This window comes from Salmo trutta, chromosome 22 (genome assembly GCF_901001165.1).
Source record: "Salmo trutta chromosome 22, fSalTru1.1, whole genome shotgun sequence".
In the NCBI taxonomy this organism is placed as follows: Eukaryota; Metazoa; Chordata; class Actinopteri; order Salmoniformes; family Salmonidae; genus Salmo; species Salmo trutta.
In genome coordinates, this window is record NC_042978.1 from 20,274,278 (window position 1) to 20,290,959 (window position 16,682).

The window sequence follows — 16,682 nt, forward strand, 5'->3', positions numbered from 1 at the left end:
TGAGCTCATACAACTTGTTTTTGAGTAAAAAAAAACATAATATATGGATTATTTTGACTATAACAAATACTCAGATGAAACATATTGTGCTATTTATTCCAGACTACTTTCTCCTCTAATGCATCTTCACTGTCAGTTTCCTGACCTCTCTCCACCTCATCAGTGTCTTGATCAAAGATATGATCAAGAGCCTCACAAGAGCCTTCCCGTGGGGGTTGCCATGGAAGCCAAGAAGGGGAGTGAGGTGTGAGTGTGTGTGTGTGTGTGTGCTCAAACACACATGCATGTGGGGGTCTGGGAGAGGAAGTGTGTCCATCTGATGAATGGGCATGTGCCTGAACTCAATTTTATACACTAATTGTAGTCTCACCTATTCATTTCTAATGACTGGTCATTTTTGACCTGGAACACCACAGGTGTACAAAAGTCAAATAAAACACCCCAATTTTTATGAAAATCATCAAAATGTATTTTGTGTGTTCAGATGCCCTGTGTGGACAAAGTCATGGAGCCTTATGACAATCAAATTAAATGAACTACATTTTTCAGAGAAAACTTGTAAATCGGTCCAATTCGACTGGAACACAGCAGGAGGGTTAATAGCCTAAGCATAGCCTTGATAATAGAAAAGCTCTATAAAAGTTTCATACATTGTAATTTATTATTATTATAGCCCATAGCGCTTTTTATAGACACAAAATATGATCAAGGTTCACATTTGCCCTACTCTATTTTGGACAAATGTCTTGTAAGGCTGGCTTTAGCAAACAATTTGCATAATTAATTGGTTTAATTGATCAGCTGTGCGCAACAGGTGAAGAACATGTATTAAAGGGCAGAGCTTGCTTCGTATGCGAGTCGGTGACTTTGAGGTTCAGCTCAGGAAGGTATGGTTGGGTTACTGCGTGCATGCCCATTATGTCGGCTTTTTATTTTTGTTAAGCGGGGATATTATTTGTTTATGGTTCTATTGATTTTATACACTCATATCCTTAACTGGCGTCGTATTAGGTATAAACTCATTTGGCAAAATTATGAGCACAATTTTGGCAACAAAATTGAACAATCAGTCTAAAAGTAAATGGGTGTATTTTGTGATATATATCCATTTAAAGTTTGCTTGAAACAGATGTTACCACGTTCAATCTCTCAAATCAGTGCAATTCTGGTAAACAGATGTTTCGTTCTTCTATAGCCCTACCTACATGTTTGATTAGGATGAGTGCAGTTTCTCATCAAGATGTCAGCTGTTCTGATTACCATAAGGACTGAAAAAAAAAATTTTTTTTGTGTAATAAACCTTTGTCTGGTTTCTTTAATCGTGACCCCCCCCCCCCCCCATGCACACACACACATGCGCGTGCGCACGCATTGGTCTTTTCACGAATCACAGATTTTTTCCCAGCTCTGATTGGGCAATAGACCAATTAGTGAAGGAAAAAAACAACATCTGGCTGCCTGTGTAAACGCCAGAAGGAAACTGAACACATTAGGCTAACCTAGGACCTGACTACTGGGCCTCAACTCATTGTACACACTGACTACACAGACTTCAAAGGCCAATCTAATGCGTGTTACCACTTTGCAGAAGCGTGAGGTAGCTAGTATAAGGCTGCGATATCAGGGTGAACTGTTGATGTTCAGTCACTTTCGTAAATCCTTAGTCACGTTTATACAATGAGATGGCAAATTAACATAATTTCAAGGTGAAAACGAAACGACACATTTTTGAACGCAAATATGCTGTGGGTAGCTTTCTTACACCCACGTGCTCTCATTGCCTTGGCCTGAATTTCCACAGGCAAGTACGTGGTATTCTCATTGACGTCTATATGTGCGACGTGGGCTTCTCGCGATAGCTTTTTTTGGCCATCCAACATGGCGTCGTAGGGATGCTGTATTGTTGTTTTACATGTACCTAGCTATGTGACAAGTGGATTCCCCTCGATTTATTACAACTAAAAAACGACCTACACCAAATTGTCAGTCTCGATTCTGCGGGTATGAGAGGTCTAGGAAGACTATGCTGAGATCCACCGGTTTCTTCCGTGGAATTGACTGCCCGTTTTACACGGATAGCTGCAATGGGAAAAGCGGCAAATATGGGTGCAACAGACCATACTGTCACTTCAGACACAGCAAACATAGACGTGCGTCTTATGGCTCAAATGACACTAGAACATCAAAAGAACTTTACTCCAAACAAAAGGGTGACTTGCATTTATTTTGTATTCCTCTAGCTTAACTATGTTAGCTAGCTTTCCAGTGTTTGTTTATGTCGCAGTGGCTGCATAACGTTAGCTACAGTGTTTAGCTAAATATTTTAACCATTGTGAAATATAAAACATATTTCGCCTTACTGAGGGGTTGATAACATCACATCTTGTACATTAAATAAATCCTCAATCGGCTATACTGTCTGGCTGCATTAGCTAGCTAGCTAGTACATGTTAACTGTTAGCTAGTAAAGTCAGAGTGAGGTAAGGGGGTGTCATTATGTTAACCCGTTGAATTCAAAGGTTCTGCGTGTTGTGACAAGTCAGGTTTGTTGACAATGGCATTTGAAACCTTATTTATATGCAAGGTAGGGACAGAATATAACATTCAACTGAACTGTTAGAGTACTGTAAAACTGTGCATTATACTTACCATAGAACATGCTTGACAATTTGCTAATCCTATTTGCTATCTAATGGCTTCTTTCAGAGCAAGGTGGCTATGACCCATTCAATCCAGAGGTAGTAAGACCAGAGGAGCAACAGAATGGGGAGCCTGCTGCTGCAACAGTGGACATGGGTGCCCTCGAGCTTGAGTTGGTCAACCGTGCCATCGAGGCGGTACGCAGTGAGGTGGAGCGGGAAAAGAAGAAGCTCTCACAAATCGGGGACCTGGAATATGACCCTTCTGCCAGTTCTCCTAAAGTGTTGCTGAAACCACTCTCACAAAGTGGAGACCAGAAATATCACCCCACTGCCAGTTCCCCCAACGTGTTGTCAAAACCACTCTCACGAACTGGGGACCAGGAATATGATCCTACTGCCAGTTCCCCCAAAATGATGGCTAACTGGCCAAAACCACAGGCCGTGGCATCCCATTTGGCGTATGACCCAGGCAGTTATCAGATGACTACAACAGCTGATTACAATCCCACCCCTCGCTCCAGTAAGTACACCTTGGACTCTGACAGCAAGGACAACCATGCCAGCTCCATGGAATATGTGCCCACCTCGGTTACCAAAACAGCTTTGAAAAAGCCTGCTCGAACACGATCTCCTCATCTACCCTCTCCCCCTACTAGTCCTAAGTACTCCAATAATGCGGCCTTCTCCAAGAACAAGTACACAGTGGATAATTCTAAACCATCCACAGACATGGAATATGACCCTCTCTCCAACTATTCAGCTAAAATTGCTGTCAAGGATAAGAAAGACCAGAGGACAGGTGCTTCTAAGGGAGAAGGAAAAAAAAGACCTCACCTGTCAGGGACAGGAAAGCTGTCAACAGATGAGGAATATGTGCCAACCACCAAGAAGCCTCGACAGGTGATACCAGACCCACTGAAGTACACTGCCAGTTTCTCTGAGTCTGATGAGGAGAGCTCTGGGACAGAGTATCGACCCACCTCTCTCAGCCGTCTGCAGAGGAGGAAGAGCAGCAGTGGGTCAGTGGAGGAAGCCTCTGGTCCAGGAAAAGGAGAGAGGACAGAAAGAGCTCTAGGTGGGCTGAAACAACAGAGGAGTCGGGAGGCTAAAGAGCAGGAAGACTCAGAGAACCAGGAAGTAGCAAGGCAAAAAGACAAGCCAGAGACTGAAAAAGTGGCAGGTAAAACCAGCCACATGAAGAGCATCAAAGTAGAGAAGGTGCATAAATCTGAAAAGGAGTCCAGTAAAAAGAGTGGTGGTGGTAGTAGTAAAGAAAAAGGAGCAGGGGATGGTAAGAAAATAAGTGATTCAAAGAAATCAAGCCACGAAACTGCAAAGAAGGACAGCAAGAATCAGGGAAAGAAAGAAGAGGAGAAAAGCAAGATAAAGGATAAATCCATAGACAAAGGCAAGGAGGGACAGGAAGAAAAGAGAAGTAATGGAAAGAGTAAGCTTAGGACAGACAAAGTAAAAGGGGCGTCAAGCAAGAGTGAGAGAGAAAAGGGGGGTGGGGATAGTAAAAAACTGAAGACTTCAGATAAGGAAAAGGACTCTTCTAAGTTTAAAGGACACAAGAATGGTAAACATGACAGCAGTGGAAGAGAAAAGGGCTCCAATAAAGTTAGCAAAGGGAGTTCTAACAGCAGTAAAGACAAGGTGAAGAAAAACAGCAGAAGCTTCTCGGATGGCAAAACAGGAAAGGTGAAACAAAGATCTCTGAGTCACGTAGATCTGTTTGGGGATGAGAGTGCAGAGGAGAAACGCGAGGAGGATGACGAGGAGGAGAAAATTGTGAGGAAGTCAGCTGCTGCTTTCAAGAGGGGGCATTTGAATAAGAGGAATGCCTCAGAGCTCACCCCCTCATCCTCAGAGGATGATGACATTGGTCCAGAGGATGACAGAGGCTATGATGACATGGATGGTGGTGGGGTGGACTACTCCGGTCTGCAGGTGGACATGGACTTTGACCTGGATGATGACCCAATGGAGGAGTGCTTACGGATCTTCAATGAATCCAAGGATGTGAAGACGGAGGACAAGGGAAGGCAAGCCAAGGTACCCATAGATTGCCATCTCCCTTCATTTTAAGTTGTTTTGTACAATATTTCCTTAGGTTACCATTCACTGCAGTTTATCCTGTTCATACAGGTCAGTAAAAATGTGTGTAATTCATTTTAGAATGGCACTGTTTCCAATATTCTGTTCATGAAATATTGTGTGAAATGTAAATCTGCTCAGTTTTTCCTTTCCCTTCCCAGCCCTCTAAAGATTCTGATGATGAGGATGCCACAGACAGCAATCAAACTACTCTCTTTCCTGGGCAGAAGAAGAGGGTTTCACATTTCTCCGCCAAAGGAAGTGTGAGTTTGTTCTCTGGAATTTACCCCATCTCTATGGTAACCACCATAGCAAAAAGCCTTTCATTGAATACAAACTGGATTCTGTGTTTCAGACTGAGGCAACGCCAAAGCCTCCACCGTACAGGAGACTGACTGCCCAGGAGATCTGTTACCAGCGCATGCAGATTGCCCAGCAGCAGGCCTCTCAGCTTGCAGCAGCCGTGAAGACTGCCTCTACACCCAGACCCAGGCCAAGCCTCAGCCCCTTCCCTGGGGAGAGGAAGAGAGTAGCCCACCGCCCCATCCCTTTACCATCCTCCTCCAAGTCTGGTAAGAATGCTTGGCCTAAGGTCTTTCTATCTTTCACCCCATATATGGTCATGTCATCTAACACAGGGTTTCCCAAACTCAGTTCTGCCCCCCCTGCCTGATTCAAGTAATCAAAGCTTGATGATGAGTTGGTTATTTGAATCAGCTTTGTAGTGCTAGGGCAAAAACCAAAACATGCACACGGGGGCCCCAGGACCGAGTGATCTAACACGGAGTTTGTATGCATTACGATAGCACAAAAATATGAGACCAGAAAAGTGTCATTTAAGGACTGTGTTGTTGAGAAAACTTTATCTGGCTGCAGGTCTTGTCGAGGCAAAGCTAGCAGGCAGCAGAGTGTTGTCGCCCACCAGGACCCTCCCAGGAGGTGTCTCTGTGAAGGCCCAGACATCAGCCGGCATCTTGTCAAAGACCACCACCACTATTGCACAGAAGAGGGTGGCACACACTCCCACAATGAAGGTAACGCCAGGAATTTATAGTATGTCAGAACATTATCATGAAAACATGATATTTGTGTCTATTTAGTTGACATTATTTTTTATGTTCTTCTCAGAGCTCTGCAATGAAGCGCCCAGTGATTCCCACTGAGTTTGGAGCCAAAGTGCCCACCAACGTCCGCCAGCGATACCTCAACAACTTTATAGATGAGTGTATGAAGTTCTGCCCCTCTGAAGACTTGGCCTTCCAAATGGTATGAGACCACACAGGGTTGAACTGATTCATCATTTAATCTATCCATGTCTACAGTTAAGGATGTGTGCTCATAGCACTGCTAGTGGTATCCCATTTTAGAAAAGGGTGGATGAGTTATGTTTGTGAAATATTTGATGTGAGTTGAAGTTCTAACAGTGGACTGTGTCTCTAGGCCCTGGAGGAGGAGAAGGTGGTGTATGACCGGAGCAGCAGTAAGAATATCTACCTCAACGTGGCAGTCAACACACTGAAGAAGCTACGCAGCAAGAGCAGCTCCCCCACCTCACCCGTTGCCAGTATGTCACTGACACATACATTAACTATGTAGCAATTACAAACAGATGGTGTTTGGTGTAGTTGCAGCGCTTCTGTAAGTCGTTGCCCTTTTGCACAGATCTAGGATAAAATCTCCCTCCAAAAATGGCAACCTTTACCTTTAGGTGAAAAAGAACCAAACTGAGTTAGATCAGAGTCTAATCAGCCTGCTTGTCTTCTTTCAGGGAGCCCTGCAGTGGTGGGGAACAGGAAGGCCCAGTCCCATGAGGAAGTGCTGGGGGGACGCCTCGCTGCCAAGACCAGCTTCACCATCAACAGGACTGGCAAGCAACAGGAGGAGAAACTCAGTGGTGAGTAGCTAGTCCTCCTCTGGTTGGAGCTGGTATTACAGGCAGTAGACGTTTGATTAGGCAGGAGGGGCTTTGTATTCTAGCTATGTGTCTGCACGGCTGCAGGTGTCAGGTTGTACAGGAAGCTGAGGGACTATCTGATGACGGAGGAGCAGCTGCAGGAGCATGGATACCCCAGGCCACACCCTGAGCGCTCAGGTCGAGCCGTGGTCCACAACATCCCAGAAAAGAAGAATGTTGACCGTAAGTCTTTACAACACCCTCCTCAGTCTGTTTTAGATCAAGTCCTTCTCTGCCAGACTAACAGATTTTTTGATTTATTCAAAGCTTTTGCCAAGGTGTGCTGTCGATGTGGGGCCGAGTATAAGATCAACGCCAACGGCAACTGTGTTCGCAAGGAGGAGTGTAATCATCACTGGGGCCGTCTGCGCAGACATAAAGGTAGGTCGGTCTGTATGTATACAGTGAGTTTCAAAAGTATTTGGATACTAGATAGGTTTCCATCCAATTTCCAACAGATTTTCATGCAAATATTCTAAAATCTGCATAAAACAATATGTGCATTTTCCCACCAGAGATGTTTCGAGCAAACTGACTTTTTGCGGATAAAAGGCTGTGCGTGATGACGTAGTGCACATAAAAATACACTATATATACAAAAGCAAGTGGACTCCCCTTCAAATTTGTGGATTTGGCTATTTCAGCCACACCCGTTACTGACAGGTGTATAAAATCGAACACACAGCGATTGGCGATGGGGATGGCAGGAGAAGGCAGCTAACAGGGTCCACTTTCTGTGATATGAATCCACTGCTCTTAGAGAAGACAATTTTTCCCATGAAGTGAAAACGTTCTGTCTGTTTTCCATTAACTCAGTCTCAGCTATAGCCTAAGATCACCGTGCGCAATGTCAAGCGTCGGCTTGAGTGGTGTAAAGCTCGCTGCCATTGGACTCTGGACCAGTGGAAACGTGTTCTCTGGAGTGATGAATCAAGTTCCACCATATGTCAGTCTGACTGACAAATCTGGGTTTGGCGGATGCCAGGATAACTCTATCTGCCCAAATGCATAGTGCCAACTGTAATGTTTGGTGGAGGAGGAATAATGGTCTGGGGCTGTTTTTCATGGTTCGGGCAGGTCCCTTAGTTCCAGTGAAGGGAAATCTTAACGCTACAGCATACAATGACATTCTAAATGTTTCTGTACTTCTAACATTGTGGCAACAGTTTGGGGAAGGCCCTTTCCTGGTAATTCATCCGCATGAAATGGCTGGGTGGAAATATGGTTAGTGACAATTTTTTTGTTTTGGCTCTGTACTTCAGCACTTTGAAATGGAACAATGACTGGGGTTAAAGTGCAGCTTTCATTTGAGGGTAATTTTCATCCATATCGGGTGAGCACTTTTTGTGTTACAGCACTTTTTGTGCATAGTCTTCCCCCCCGTTTTAGGGCACCAAATGTATTGGGACAAATTCACTTGTGTGTATTAAAGTAGTCAAAAGTTCGGTATTTGGTCCCATATTCCTAAATAATGTATTGTCATCTTGGAGTCACTTTTATTGAAAATAAGAATAGAATATGTTCCTAAACATTTCTAGATTCATGTGGCTGCTATCATGATTACGGATAGTCCTGAATGAATAATGATGAGTAAGAACGTTACAAGCACAAATATCATAACCTCCCCTGTTTTATTGTATTATATTCTTATTTACAATAAAAGTGACACCAAAATGACACATTATTTACCATTCATTTCTATTGGGCACAAATATATCTGTAACACAACAAAACAAACTTAAATGGGGGGACTATGTTCAAAAAGTGCAGTTCACCGATATGGATGAAAATACCCTCAAATGAAAGCTGACCTTCTGCACTAACATCATAGTCATTGTATCATTTCAAATCCAAATTGCTGGAGTACAGAGCCAGAACAACAAAAATGGTGTCACTCTCCCAATACTTTTGGAGCTTACTGTATTTGTCTGTCTATGAACTTTTGCAGTTATTGAATTTGTGCATGTTGTAAAAGGAACGTTAGGATTTGAATGTAGTGTCATATTTTGAATTGAACTAGCAAGAGCTTCTGTGTGTCTGTGGTAAACAGTGTCGGGAGGCTGGGAGAATAACTACAACTGCTGCTCAGGGCCTGTGGGCTCTCCTGGCTGCTCTGTGTCTAAGGTAACACACCTAACAGTTCTGCTGTGTGATCAGTAATAATGTCAATACTGAGTTTCAACTGAGAAACATATGGGAACACAAGGGGGCAGTGTTGTGCAAGGCACATCGTGACAGCTACTTATTGAGCTTGATGACTTCCATTCAAAGCAGAATACTTTCTCTGTTTATGTTACATTTTAAGAATCAACTAATACCTGCCATTTGATTTTTCACCTTGCCTCCTGTCTGTCCACAGCAACACGTTCAGGACGGACGCAAAGAATCATTGGACGGCTATGTTCAGACCTTTGATAAGCAGCTGCCCCCAGACGGCAACGGTGGAGTCTACGCCCTGGACTGTGAGATGGTGAGCTTGCTGCTGCACTGCTTTTCTTTGGGCACAATTAGCTGTATGAGTGCTGAGAGGGCCTCTTAATACCCTATATAATGTGTCGTCTTTGTCGCTCTCTTTCTCCTCGATAACAGTGTTACACAAAGCAGGGTCTGGAGCTGACCAGGGTGACTGTTATCAACTCTGAGCTGAAAGTCATCTATGACACATTTGTCAAACCCGAAAGCAAAGTGGTTGACTACAACACACGGTAAGGGATCGAGAGAAACTTTTTTCAATCTTGAGTGTGGAGATGTACAATATCTAGCATATGCACGTACACACGCTAGAACAAATAATAAATACGTTTTCATCATGGTTTGTGCAGGTTTTCGGGTGTAACAGAGGAGGACCTGGAGAATGCAACCATCACCCTGCGAGACGTGCAGGCTGTGATCCTCAACATGTTCAGCACTGAGTCCATCCTCATAGGACACAGCCTGGAGAGTGACCTCTTCGCCCTCAAGGTACACACGCACACAGTCCCCTAATCTGATTGCCCTCTGGTCATTACGTGTGTGTGTGTTTTACTATACTATTCGTGTGAGTACCAGAATTCCTTACACAAATAGAAAACCAATAACAATTCAGAGAAGTTTGGACATTTTGACAGTCCTCAGTTGTAAAAAGGCTATTTTAGTGGGGCCTCCCGAGTGGCGCAGTGGTCTAAGGCACTGCAGTGCTTGAGGCGTCACTACAGACCCGGGTTCGATCCCGGACTGTGTCACAACCGGCCGTGACCGGGAGTCCCATAGGTCGTCCGGGAGTCCCATGGCCATCACTAGGACGCATGACTTGACTTTCGCGTCTCCCGAGCCCATTGGAGAGTTGCAGCGATGAGGCAAGATCGAAATTGGGGAGAAAAGTGGTAAAATACCAAAATAAGGCTGTTTAGGGATTAGATTAAGGGGTTATGGAAAATAGGATTTTGAATAGGAAGCAATCCTCACAAGTATAGTACGACGTAGGTAGGTGTGTTTGTGTAATGGCCCTCACACTGTATCTCATGATGTCTTTGTAGGTCATACACGGCACTATAGTGGACACAGCCATCGTGTTCCCCCATCGCCTGGGCTTGCCATACAAGCGGGCCCTGAGGAACCTCATGGCAGACCACCTCAAACGCATCATACAGGACAGCGGTGAGCAGCTAAACCCTCATTACACTGTTTATTGTTCCTCTGTATGATATACATTGGTCACATGTCAACAAATCACTAGTAGGCCATTTCCCTCTCTGGTTTCAGTTGAAGGTCATGACTCCAGTGAGGACGCCTGCGCCTGCATGGAGCTCATGATATGGAAGATCCGAGAAGACGCCAAGGTAAAGAGATGACTTTTGCTCCCCTCTAACCGGACCGCTGTAGAGAGACGGACAGGGAGGGGGAGAGAAGGGAAGCTGAGGGCCCTGGAGAGAGCTGTCTGTCTGAGAGGCCAACAGCCCAGCACTTGAGTTCTACTGTGGTGGGACCTTGGCAGTGACAGAGAGCAAGATGCTGAGAATGGGCTCCTCTAAAGAGATCTGCAGGGATGGCCAAGTCACTGTGTTGCCTGGTCAGGTGGGCCATAGTGGACAGGTTCTGCTGGAGTACATTGTTGGAGTGCCAGCAGAGCCAGAGCCCTCGATAGTGAGTTGGTAAAAGGCAGAAATCAACAGTGTTTTCATTTACTGTTCCTGTTTTATTTAGAAAATCCATGATCATGATTGTCACCAGTTTTTGTTGGTATGTATTCTTCTCCTCTGGCGATCTAACTCTGAAAGACGGGGGGGTTCTTGTTCACATTATGTTATGTGAACAAAGACAAAATTATATTGCTGCTGAGCTGCATCCTTGGCCCAACTTGCACTATAGAAATGCTCTCTTCTCTATTGGGCTAAAGTACCTCATCTGTGTTGAATGAATACAGTACTGAATACTTGGTACTGAAGAACTTGCTACATCGTTGTCTAAACATGGTTATTCTCAGTCATGGAACGGTGCCACCATACATGCACTCGGTGTTGGGGTTTGTACCACATCTGTGCTGTTAGATGAAATGTGGTCAATCTCTTAGTATTTTGTCGGCTCTCAAACTTGATTAAGCATGACGGTCAGACCCCAAAACAGAAATATTTATGTGTTGAATAGCTTGACCATCACAACTCACTATCTATCTCTGTCCTGTGCACTGCATGAAAGTGAACTTGGGCTATTTTTATAGCCACACAGATAGAACCTATTACTCCCAGGGTATGTAGAAAACTATGTCCACATTATGCAACAATTAGTTATTCAATGCAGACAGATATCAAATTGTTTATAGTAGCTAACGGCTATAATTTTGTGTTAAATATGGTATAACATATGAGGGTAAAAAAACTTGTGCTGTAAATATGCTGTAAGTTGTTTCCTTTTTGTATTTTTTGGGGGGGTTTATCTTTTTCTATTAAAAAGATTGAAAAGATCTGGTTTATGTAATTTATTTTTGCTGCCAATGTCAAAGCATAATAAACATTGTGTATAGTTGACCAAATGTAGGTGGTTTACATAAATATTAGTGCCTATCCTGTGCATATACAGTGCCTTCAGAAAATATTCGCACCCCTTGACTTTTCCCACATTTTGTTGTTAGAGTGGGGTTAAAATGGATTTAATTGTTAAACATTTTGTCAACGATCTACACAAAATACTGTCAAAGTGGAAGAAAAATTCTAACCATTTGTAAAAAATAAAAAAAATACAAAAACAATTGAACTCTAATATATCTTGATTAGATAAGTATTCAACCTCCTGAGTCAATACATGTTAGAATCACCTTTGACAGCGATATGAGTCTTTCTGGGTAAGTTTCTAAGAGCTTTGCACATCTGGATTGTACAATATTTGCACATTATTTTTTTAAATTCAAGCTCAAGGTTGTTGATCATTGCTAGACAGCCATTTTCAAGTCTTGTAATAGATATTCAAGCAGATTTAAGTCAAAACTGTAACTAGGCCACCCAGGAACATTCAATGTCCTCTTGGTAAGCAACTCCAGTGTACAGTTGAAGTTGGAAGTTTACATACACTTAGGTTGGAGTCATTAAAACTCGTTTCTCAACCACTCCACAAATTTCTTGTTAACAAACTATAGTTTTGGCAAGTCTGTTAGGACACCTACTTTGTGCACGACACAAGTAATTTTTCCAACAATTGTTTACAGATTGTTTACAGACAGATTTCACTTATAATTCAGTGTAACACAATTCCAGTGGGTCAGAAGTTTACGTACACTAAGTTGACTGTGCCTTCAAACAGCTTGGAAAATTCCAGCAAATGATGTCATGGCTTTAGAAGCTTCTGATAGGCTAACTGACATCATTTGAGTCAATTGGAGGTGTACCTGTGGATGTATTTCAAGGCCTACCTTCAAACTCAGTGCCTCTTTGCTTGACATCATGGGAAAATCAAAAGAAATTAATCAATTGTAGACCTCCACAAGTCTGGTTCATCCTTGGGAGCAATTTCCAAATGCCTGAAGGTACCATGTTCATCTGTACAAACAATAGTACGCAAGTATAAACACCATGGGACCACGCGGCCGTCATACCGCTCAGGGAGGAGACGCGTTCTTGTCTCCTAGAGATGAACGTACTTTGGTGCGAAAAGGGCAAATCAATCGCAGAACAACAGCAAAGGACCTTGTGAAGATGCTGGAGGAAACAGGTACAAAAGTATATATATCCACAGTAAAACGAGTCCTATATTGACATAACCTGAAAGGCCGCTCAGCAAGGAAGAAGCCACTGCTCTAAAACCGCCATAAAAATCCGGACTACGGTTTGAACTGCACATGGGGACAAAGATTGTACTTTTTGGAGAAATGTCCTCTGGTCTGATGAAACAAAAATAGAACTGTTTGGCCATAATAACCACTTCAATCCTATAGAACATTTGTGGGCAGAACTGATAAAGCGTGTCCGAGCAAGGAGGCCTACAAACCTGACACAGTTACACCAGCTCTGTCAGGAGGAGTGGGCCAACATTCACCTAACTTATTGTGGGAAGCTTGTGGAAGGCTACACGAGACGTTTGACCCAAATTAAACAATTTAAAGGCAATGCTACCAAATACTAAGTGACATTTCATATTCTTAAAATAAAGTGGTGATCCTAACTGACCTAAGACAGGGATTTTTTACTAGGATTAAATGTCAGGAATTGTGAAAAACTGAGTTTAAATGTATTTGGCTAAGGTGTATGTAAACTTCTGACTTCAACTGTATATTTGGCTTTGTGTTTTAGGTTATTGTCCTACTGAAATATGACTTTGTATCCCAGTGTCTGTTGGAAAGCAGACTGAACCAGGTAACTGAGTCAGGTTTGTAGGCCTCCTTGCTCGCACACACTTTTTCAGTTCTGCCCACAAATGTTCAATGGGAATGAGGTCAGGGCTTTGTGATGGCCACTCCAATACCTTGACTTTGTTGTCCTTAAGCCATTTTGCCACAACTTTGGAAGTATGCTTGGGGTCATTGTCCATTTGGAAGACCCATTTACGACCAAGCTTTAACTTCCTGACTGATGTCTTGAGATGTTGCTTCAATATATCCACATCATTTTCCTGCCTCATGATACCATCTATTTAGAGAAGTGCACCAGTCCCTCCTGCAGCAAAGAACCCCCACAACATGATGCTGCCACCCCCGTGCTTCACGGTTGGGATGGTGTTCTTCGGCTTGCAAGCCTCATCCTTTTTCCTCCAAACATAACGATGGTCATTATGGCCAAACAGTTCTATTTTTGTTTCATCAGACCAGAGGACATTTCTCCAAAAAGTACAATCTTTGTCCCCATGTGCAGTTGCAAACCATAGTCTGGCTTTTTTATGGCAGTTTTGGAGCAGTGGCTTCTTCCTTGCTGAGCGGCCTTTCAGGTTATGTCGATATAGGATTCGTTTTACTGTGGATATTGATACTTTTGTACCTGTTTCCTCCAGCATCTTCACAAGGTCCTTTGCTGTTGTTCTGGGATTGATTTTCACTTTTTGTACCTTCAGGTGTTTGGAAATTGCTTCCAAGGATGAATCAGACTTGTGGAGGTCTACAATTCTTTTCTGAGGTCTTGGCTGATATCTTTAGATTTTCCCATGATGTCAAGCAAAGAGGCACTGAGTTTGAAGGTAGGTCTTACAATACTTCCACAGGTACACCTCCAATTGACTCAAATGATGTCAATTAGCCTATCAGAAGCTTCTAAAGCCATGACATCATATTCTGGAATTTTCTAAGCTGTTTAAAGGCACAGTCAACTTGGTGTATGTAAACTTCTGCCCCACTGGAATTGTGATAGAGTGAATTATAAGTGAAATAATCTGTCTGTAAATAATTGTTGGAAAAATTACTTGTGTCATGCACATAGTAGATGTCCTAACCGACTTGCCAAAACTATAGTTTGTTAACAAGAAATTTGTGGAGTGGTTGAAAGACAAGTTTTAATGACTCCAACCTAAGTGTATGTAAACTTCCGACTTCAACTGTATATGACTTTAACATATTTAGGCTTGCCATAATAAAGGGGTTGTGTACTTATTGACTTGTGACATTTCAGCATTTAATTTTAAATTAATAATACATTTTAAAAATCGAAATATAATTCCTCTTTGATGTGATGGGGTTGTTGTGTGAAGGCCAGTGACACAAAATCTCAATTCAGTTAATAAAACATTTGGGCTTTGTCACGTCCTGACCAGTAAAGGGGTCATTTGTTATTGTAGTATGGTCAGGGCATGGCAGGGGGTGTTGTTTTTGTGTGTTTTGCGGTTGGTTTATTTAGAGGGGATTTGTTCTAGTTTTCATTTTCTATGTTCGTTTTCTATGTGTGGCCGAGTATGGTTTCCAATCAAAGGCAGAGGTGTCTTTCGTTGTCTCTGATTGGAAGCCATACTTAGGCAGCCCTTTTTTCCTTTGGGTTTGTGGGTGGTTGTTTTCTGTATAGCCGTGTGCCTTATGGAACTGTTTGGTCGTTTGTTTATTTTGTTTGAGTGTTCTCTCTAATAAAGAAGGAAGATGAGCACTATACCTGCTGCTCCTTGGTCTGTCCCTTACGACGCCTATGACAGGCTGTAACACAACAAAATGTGTAAAAGGTCACAGGGTGTGCTTTCTGAAGGCACTGTACAGTATAAGTCTCTTCCTTTTGTGTATAGTCTTACGGCAGGTGCGCTGGTATTAAGTCTCCTTTTCTTAGCAGATGATTGTGTGGGATACAAAACGGGACAAAAATGCTAAATGGAGAGGCCCATCCTTTCTTTTTCACCAGGCTCTGCATGTTTGCCTATTGAGCTTCTCCCGTCACGTGTCAGCATGCATTTCCCCAACTCAGGCCAGAGAGCTTCTAGTCCCCAGGTATTAAAGACCCAGTTAGCACAGATCAATAACCACACAATGTTCTAGTGACAGGGAGGAGATTCCTAGTGTTTGAGTGTGGCAGCGATTTGAGCATGTGGGGCGAAGCAGCTTAGAGGTCTTCTTCATTATCAAAATCGATCAGTGCGTGCTCTCTGATCACCTTTGACTGCTGGGGGTCGCTTGGTGCCGGGGTTGGCGACTGCTTGCGGGAGCACACACATGACCCCATGTTGGGATAAAGCTGGGTTTGCCCTCAAGGTAAACTACTGACCACATCCCTCTCACTCTTACTGGTTTTAAACATTTCATCAGCTTTGGTTAGGTTTCCATTTATCTATAAAAATATTACTTCGTATAACATATTCCTGTATTATGCCAGTTCTACTGTGCATCAAGAACATAATGGGCAATTCCACAGTAATGGAATGATGCTGAGACTCGTATCTTTCACTTTAAAATGTATGCCAAACAAAAAACAGTGATTGCAAAGTTTAACAAACATACAACTCTATGCACAATACCTACTTTTAACAATTTCCACTGAAGATTTTACAAAAACACGTTTACTTGAAGAATAGTGCAGATGCAAAATTTGTTAACAGAATGACAGTTTGTGCTGTTTGTGCCGTCATTAGTAGTCCTTGTGCATAGAGTTGTATGGTTTGTTTAACTTTGCAAAACAAATTTTTGTTTGGCATACAAGTGAAAAATCTGAGTCTCAGCATCACTCTGTTACTGTGGAATTGCACATATCGTGACGGCAGCATATTTGTGTTGGTGCTGAAGACTAAAAAGGGGTCAAGCTTTTGTGAATTAGAATTTCACATTGAACGAAAAGCTAGCAATTTGAATTGTCTCATACAGTGAAATGACTTGTGCACAGAAACGGAAAAATATAATTTCAATTCTCTTTCCAAATCTGTATGAATCATAGCGGCTGCTTGCAAGTTGACTGAAGCCTTTGTTGAGAGTTTGGATTATGGCCCATAATAGGCGAGTCCATTTAAAAGGTCACTTGTGTGCTCTCTTTGGTCCTAGCCAGCCTCTAGCCGGCCCTCCATTGCTGCCCTTGACCCCCCAGACGGCCTAGCAGCCGCTTGTCCCGCTCTCGGTCATTAACTCAGAC

General features: G+C 42.9%; 1 protein-coding gene across 1 annotated transcript; it reads left to right on the top strand.

The window, feature by feature from the left end:
* Positions 1-1,856: 1,856 nt before the first annotated feature.
* Positions 1,857-11,632, top strand: LOC115158336 (RNA exonuclease 1 homolog). The gene is made up of 16 exons (XM_029707151.1): positions 1,857-2,210; positions 2,707-4,697; positions 4,901-5,002; positions 5,095-5,311; positions 5,616-5,773; positions 5,868-6,005; positions 6,180-6,303; positions 6,508-6,633; positions 6,739-6,876; positions 6,961-7,074; positions 8,744-8,817; positions 9,053-9,163; positions 9,283-9,398; positions 9,516-9,654; positions 10,209-10,329; positions 10,435-11,632. The coding sequence occupies exons 1-16, from the start codon at positions 2,024-2,026 to the stop codon at positions 10,521-10,523; spliced, it is 3,945 nt and encodes a 1,314-aa protein (XP_029563011.1). The 5' UTR covers positions 1,857-2,023; the 3' UTR covers positions 10,524-11,632.
* The last annotated feature ends 5,050 nt before the right edge of the window (positions 11,633-16,682 follow it).